The sequence below is a fragment of the Drosophila tropicalis genome, unplaced genomic scaffold (assembly GCF_018151085.1).
Source record: "Drosophila tropicalis isolate 14030-0801.00 unplaced genomic scaffold, ASM1815108v1 contig_393, whole genome shotgun sequence".
NCBI lineage: Eukaryota > Metazoa > Arthropoda > Insecta > Diptera > Drosophilidae > Drosophila > Drosophila tropicalis.
Genome location: NW_027172855.1, coordinates 5,075,885 through 5,082,839, shown reverse-complemented (window position 1 = coordinate 5,082,839; position 6,955 = coordinate 5,075,885). Strand labels below are relative to the sequence as shown.

Below are 6,955 nucleotides of genomic sequence, written 5' to 3'. Positions count from 1 at the left end.
TTTCCCTACTATTTCTACTAGCTTCGAAATCAGGGCGCTGCAGTTGGCTCCACGGATGTATAAGGGGGGTGGTCTAGCCGATTTAACTTTATCTACAGCGCCGGCTTGATCATCTTGCTGATCGGCAAGAATTTTAAAACGATTCCCGCTAAGGGGTGCTACTCGTTCATTTGGTTTGGTTATTTTCGGCGTGTTGCCACTTTTTTTCTTTTGCGGGCTTAGCTTCCGCTTAGTTATTTTAATATATCTATCCATTCCAGTTTGGACAGAAGTCGTTGGGTTTACTATTGTGGCTGACTCAGGGCGACTTGTCGTTGACGGCTTGAGGCAGGTCAATACTTCGGCAGACGCTGCAGTAGTTGCTGTCAACGAGCTGACGGTGCTGGTCGGTGCAATCGGTGACCCAGTTATCGTTATTGATGGAGAAGCACACTGCTCTCTCCACGGTAAGTTGCTTTTGATTGCTGAGTGGCTGGCACTTTCGGTGTTATTGCTTACGCTAGCATTCAGTGGGGTCGGCGACACCACCGAAAAGTACGCGTTGTTGCGTTGGACCGAGAGTCGACGCTCACGTTGTTGTTGTAGAATTAGTTCTTGTAGCTGTTGCTGTTGGGGATCGAGAGAGCTTGGGCCCGAATTGGTGGACATGTCTTTTGTAAAGATTACGTACTTTGTTGTTGCAACTTAGTATTTATTGCTATTAGCAATTGCTATTTTAGCAATCTAATAGCAATATGATTGTAAATAGGCGTCTCTGGGGCGACTGAGAGCCCTACACAAATTTTTGCAAACGCGGTCTTTTTTTACACTCAATTTTTGCGGAGTGCATTAAGAAACACGTCTGTACACGGCGGCAGTTAAATTAAGTTTTAAAATACGACCAAAAGTTTACATGAATGTCTTTATCTTAGTTTGATCAGTATTATCGATCAGTATAAAAACGGGGACTACATGAAAAAGCTCAACCTAAGCATACAAAATACCTAAAAACTCATTAATAACACTAAGATTACGACACACCAGATAAACACAGGAGTACCGAATACTTCTACATAAATCAAATCTTTACCATTTATGCTATACAAACACTAATCGGAATTTAAAAACTTCTAAATCCATATCTAAACTTAAAACCGAACCCATTACAGAAATGAAATATTTAAGCTGAAGCAATATTATTTATTTGTATATTGCTTAGTCTGAAAACTGAATGAATCTGAGACCTAACGTGAACCTGGGCAAATTTTAAAAAGTAATTAGACAAACTAACTGTGGGTCTGATAGCATGATAGATAGATAACATTTTGAGTGGAGTTTAGGCGACATGATGTCTTAACAACAACTCCTTCTTGAAATATATTGAAAACTTTTTCAGATAAGTAATTGAATTTTACCTTCAAAGCTTTAACAATAAGTCCTCTTTGTATTACATTGAAAATTTTTCAATCTAATTACATTCTTTTAGTTTTAGTAAAAAAACTTATTTCTTATTAATTCAACCCTTTCCAGTTGGCAATAAAAAGGACGTTTTCATTAGTTTTGTTTTGGTTTATTTTAATTGAAATTGTTTTTTTTTTTTACTGTTGATATAATCATTCACCATTGGGCCACTATATTTTGTTTGTATCGGTTGGTAATGGGTTCGTTATCGCTTCGCTATTTTTTTTCTCGCTCTTAGTCGAAATCGTTCGAAAATTATCGATTATTAATGAATACATTTGAACTAGTTTTGAGTTTTAGCCACTACATCGTAATATATTTGGAAGGATCACTATTCAGACTTCGTTGATGGGTCGTGATCCACCGGAGCCACTGCCTCCACCTACCCTGTGACGTGTTCGAAGTGGAGGACTAGGTGGAGGACTAAAATCTGTTTCAGTATCATTGTAGTTATAACGACTGTCCGATGGTGAGAGCGAGCGATATGTTCGAGGCGAGTGGACATAGGAGTTACGGCGACCGCCTCCTCCACTGCCACGACCCCAGCTGCCGCTGTGCCGCCGTCGATGATCCGAGCCACGATCATCCTCATCATCATCGTAATCATCGTAATCACTATAATCGGAATAACGATCGCGATCTCGATCCCGATCACGTCCCGATGGTGGCGGTGAACGCATACGGCCCAATGGCGGTGGCCGAGCACCACCTCCGCCTGCATTCGGTGGCAGGAATGGTGGCGGCAAACCCAAGAATGGTGGGAATGGGGCCGGTAGGAATGGCAGTGGATTTTGCATATTTAACAATGGTGAACCGGGTGCAACAAGTGGCAATGGTGATGGAGCTGTCGTTTCGCCCCCACCATTGGACGATGTAGTTATATCTGCATCGCCTTCTCCTCCTCCCACTCTTCCACTAGCCATGGCCGTGAGTTTGCGACGCAAACCGGCAGCCTCTGCCAATGCTTCTTCGCAGCGACGCTCGGATTGACGAGCAGCCAGCCACGATTCATGAGCACGATTCTCCAATGTGCCCATTTGGGCCTTGTGTGATGCTATTTGGGCCTCTATCTCAGCGCGCAGCTCGTCGTTTTGAGATCTATTAAGTATATAGTTAAGCATTAAACATCTAAATGTTATCCTTTGTCGATTCACTCACTTAAGTAACTGAATTTCATTCTTCATTAACGTTTGGGTTTCCACGGTGCTGCTTGTTTCGCCTTGATGTTGCAGCCATTTCGCCTCTTGTAAGCTTAATTCTCTAAAAAATCGATAAAAAAAATATTAACAAAAGAGATATTAATGTGTAATGGAGCTGTAGAAAAGCTAGTTGGTCTGTATAGAAACATTTTAGGACTTTTGACCATTGTCTTTCCCTATTTTCAAGACATTTGTTACATTTAAATCCAATTTTTATCTATTATAACTTGACATTTTGTCATAAGTTTCCAGTCTCACTTACTTCTGCAATTGTGTTTCCTTTTCGCGGAAATACCCTGAAAGAACTTCCAGACGCGTCTGTGCCTCTAGTTTATCACGTTCCGATTGATTGTAGTCCTGCTTCAATTGCTCCACATCGACGCCAGATTGTTTAAGCTGCTGCTCTAGGCGCGCCTTCGCAGATAGCTCCTTCTCCAGTTTTTGCTGCAGTGATGAAAACTTTTTCTGAGCCGCATTTAGTTCTCCCTTCGTCTTGGCCGATGTTATCAATTCCTGCACATTTAAGTTGGCATCTTTCTTCACCGCTTTAAGACATTCTTCTAGAGCATCGATTTTGGCGATACTCGTTTGCAAATCATTATGCTCTTTCTCCCATTTGGAATTTAGGTCAAGAATTTGATTTTGCAATTTTTGCATTTCATAATTACGAGCCTCCAGTGATTTGGCCAACTCTTGTTCCGATTCGACTTTGAGGCCATCAAGACTTGTCTGAAGTTTAGCCTTTTCCATTTCCAATTCATAATTCTCCTGCTGTAGAGTATTCATTTCGCTAGTTAGACGAGCTGTATGCTCTGTGTATGTATATTGGAGTTCGCTATTCTCGCGACTCTTTTCAGCCAGACTCGAATTGATATCAATTATTATTTCTGAAGAACAAAAAAAAGAAAAGATACAATCTAAAGGAGATTAGAGAAATAATTCTACTTACTTTCTTGATCGTTGAGTTGTCGCTGCAGTTCATCCACTGTATTAATAAACGCCTCATCACCATTTTGACTATTGAGGACCTCCGACAACATTTTGTTCAATTCTAAACCAGCTTCAGCAGCATTATCCAGATCCTTAAAATTTAAATTACTTATAAATATAATTTTCTATTTACTTAAGAGGTCTTCCTACCCTTTCCAGCGAGCCCACTTGCTCCTGCAGTTTGGCCTTTTCATAGAGTTCAGTCTCCAGTTGTTTTTTGAGCGAGGCTACCATATCATTGGAACCAAATGAATTATCTTCGATGCTTGCCAATTTTTGGCGTGTAGTCATTAGATCATGTTTAATAATGGCATTTTCCTTATGCGAGGCCAACAGACTGCGTTCCAATTGATTAACTTTGGCCAGAAGGGCCCCCTCTTGGCTACTATTGCAGCAACAATAATAGGTAAAGATAAAGCACAGCGACGATACGGCCGCAATGACCACACACAGTAAGAGTTGAGAATGCTCCAACACCTTAAGGCCAAAAATTTCAACAAAGTTGTCTAAAGTTATGGTTGGATCAGTGGCAGTGGATCGCGGACAATTGATATTTCGAGAGCAATACCCCTCAGCGGCAACATCAGGAGACTCTACAAGAGATGAAGTAAAAGGTTGAAATCAAACATTTTTTTCATATAAGTCGTGCTGTACCTTTTGAAGCAGCTGGTTCCCCACCATTCGAATAAAGTATCCTATGGAGTTCATCGCCGCCTGACAAGCGATCAGTTTCAGGTTCTTTGGAACCATCCTGAGTGGATATAAATGAATTAACAGTGTCCACAATGGTGGCAAAGAGACCCAACCCAGCTGATTCTTTCGCTAAATCAGAGGGTTGTTGCAGAGGGCTAGCTGTAGAAGGCAAGGGTACAGGTTCTACAGACCCAACGCCATCAGTTGGTGGTGCTAGAGAAGGAGTATCATCGTAATGTCTAGGAGCAGGAGGAAGTTCTTGGGCCACTTCTTCCTGTGTAGTTGATGCCTGCTCTGTGGACTCTGAGATTTCCGCTGACTTTGCTAACGTTGAAGAAATGTCATCAATTTGCTCTGTCGACGTTTCAGTCTTAATGGCAGGAGGAAGTTGCTCCTCTTTGGTAACTAAAATTGGAGCTGGTGTGGGTTCAGCATCGTAAATTGCCTCGTATGGTGAATTAAAAGGTGAGGGAGTTGTCTGTTGCTGCTCTTGTTGCAATCGTAGCTGTTGTTCCTGCATTTGTTTATAATAATCATTGGGATTCTCGAAATTCTGCTTATTAAACAATGGAGGCAAACTAACTGGAATCTCCTCCACTTGCAAGGGCTCCGATGTTGACGATGAATCAACATTGAGGGAAGAATCAGTCTTTGTCTCAACTGAATTGCTTATTAAAATGGGATCGGCGACTTGAGGTTGTTGTTGTTGTTGTATGGGCAAGAGAGGTGCAGCTGGCTCGTTAGATTGCAAATCATTTAAGTCCGCTTGGCTATCTTCAGATGGTCGAACATTTTCTTCAAACAATGGTTTCTCACCTTCAACTGAATGAGGTGCAGTTTCTTCCAATTTCTTAATCTCAACTTTTTCTGTGCTTGTCTCCGGGATGGCAATTTTCTCTTCACTCCCTATTTTTTCATTAGATTCTGTTTCCGTCGAGGATTCAGTGGTGGTAATTGGAGTAGAAGGTGCTGCTGCTTCTTTTTCATTTTCATTGTCTACTTTAACTTGAGGAACTTCCGTTTGAACTACGTTATCAACATTTTTATCTATAATTTTATCAGTTAAATTCTTTTCCAACGAAGCCACTTCAATTGGTTTCTTATTCTCTATTAATTCATCTTTATTGCTTTCTATTTCGTTCGCCTCCTCGTCTTCATCTTCTTCGTAGTCATAGTCATCGGAAAATTCACCGTATGGATCGGGCTGAAGCTCTTCTGCTTTTCTTTCCTCAGTCTTGATGACCTTTTCAGTGACAACTGGTACGGATTCCGTGGAACTGTTTGGCTTTTCAGTGGCTGCTGGAATTGGGTCCTCCTTTTTGGATTCCTCATTTTTTTTCGTTTCCAAAGGCAGAGGTTTTATGGTGTTAAAATCCTCTACCTTTTCTGTAATAACTGGCAGAGGGTTCTCGGGTTTAATTTCTTCCACGTTTTCGGTTAAAACTTGTAAGGGTTCCTTGGTTTGCAGAGGTTCCTCTACCTTTTCTGTTGCAGCTGGAAGAGGCTCCTTGGTTCCGAGGTCTAGCAAAGAATCCTTATGTTCTTCCACCTTTTCTGTGCTAGTTGGTTGTGATTCATCGGGTTTATTTAACTCAGTTGGTAATGAATCATCAGGTTTAGTTTCCACTGCACTCTCTGTAACAGCTGACAAAGCCTCGAGAGGCAACTCTGTGCCATCTACCAATTGAACATTTGGTTTACTTGGCTCAGGAGCAGCTGCTACACTACTCTCCGTCGCCGCCTTGGGCTGTTCTGTTACTATTGCATCAACTTTCAAATCCAGCGGCGATGTTGTTGTGGTTAACAGATCATCCGATGTTTCGGAAGCATTCAAAACAGGGTCCACGACTGGTTTGGGACTGCCAGGACCCACCACAGGTACCTCAAATTTTAGATCCGCATCTCTGATCAAAATTCTCTGCTCCATAATGAAATCCTTGTTCACATAGCCACGACGTCCACCAATTTCTGCGCCCCACATTTTTTTATTTGACCCAGCACTTTTAGACAGAACGCGAACCGGCGCATTAATCTTTAAGGACAGCAAACCCTCACCACCCGCATTATAATTGATCCTGGCTTTGCCCGTCGAGATGATCTCTAGAATGAATGAATTATGCAACGAATTAACTCCAAAGTTTACGATTCACCTTGGACTCTGATCCAAATACTTACGTTCACATTTTAGGTCAGCGCACAGTCTTTTGTCGGACAAAGCCAGCGAAGGCGTTTGTGCCCACGTCGTCGATGGCAAACAGACGAGGCCGATTAGTCCGACTAGCAGGGCCAAAATTCGCAAATCACTCATTCCCACTAAGTTTTCTCGTTGCTGGTTCGTTGGCCGCATTTTGCATTGTTTGTTGCTCGGTATTTCTTAATGTAAATTAGTCTCAACTTACGGACTATATTTTTTGTGTATAAAAATCTCTTCAATTTCTTTAGCTGAGTTGGCTTTTCATCTCAGCTGGTGAGAGTCGGAGTTGCCACATGAGTAAAATATCGCGAGTAATGTTTATCGATTTTTATACACTGCGCAAAAAGTCTAAATCAAGTATCTTAATGGTCATGGTATTTATATAAAATTGGCTTCCATTGAGATATTAAAGCGGGGCAAGTGGTTGAAAATAATGATA

General features: G+C 41.6%; 1 protein-coding gene across 1 annotated transcript; it reads right to left on the bottom strand.

Annotated features, from left to right (window-relative positions):
- Positions 1-1,537: 1,537 nt before the first annotated feature.
- Positions 1,538-6,817, bottom strand: Tango1 (transport and golgi organization 1). Its single transcript, XM_068284543.1, has 7 exons — positions 6,498-6,817; positions 4,284-6,422; positions 3,780-4,222; positions 3,589-3,721; positions 2,902-3,526; positions 2,599-2,700; positions 1,538-2,538 (listed from the first exon to the last, which is right to left on the bottom strand). Exons 1-7 carry the CDS (start codon positions 6,667-6,669, stop codon positions 1,776-1,778), a joined length of 4,377 nt encoding a protein of 1,458 aa, XP_068140644.1. The 5' UTR covers positions 6,670-6,817; the 3' UTR covers positions 1,538-1,775.
- Positions 6,818-6,955: the final 138 nt, after the last annotated feature.

Bases quoted from the DNA above. Each gene is read 5' to 3' on its own strand.
- Tango1 (XM_068284543.1), bottom strand. From the start codon at position 6,669: ATGCGGCCAACGAACCAGCAACGAGAAAACTTAGTGGGAATGAGTGAT. The intron at 3,722-3,779 runs GTAGGAAGACCT...TTAAATTTTAAG, and splicing joins AAGTGGGCTCGCTGGAAAGG to GATCTGGATAATGCTGCTGA. The intron at 3,527-3,588 runs GTAAGTAGAATT...TTTGTTCTTCAG, and splicing joins ACAACTCAACGATCAAGAAA to AAATAATAATTGATATCAAT.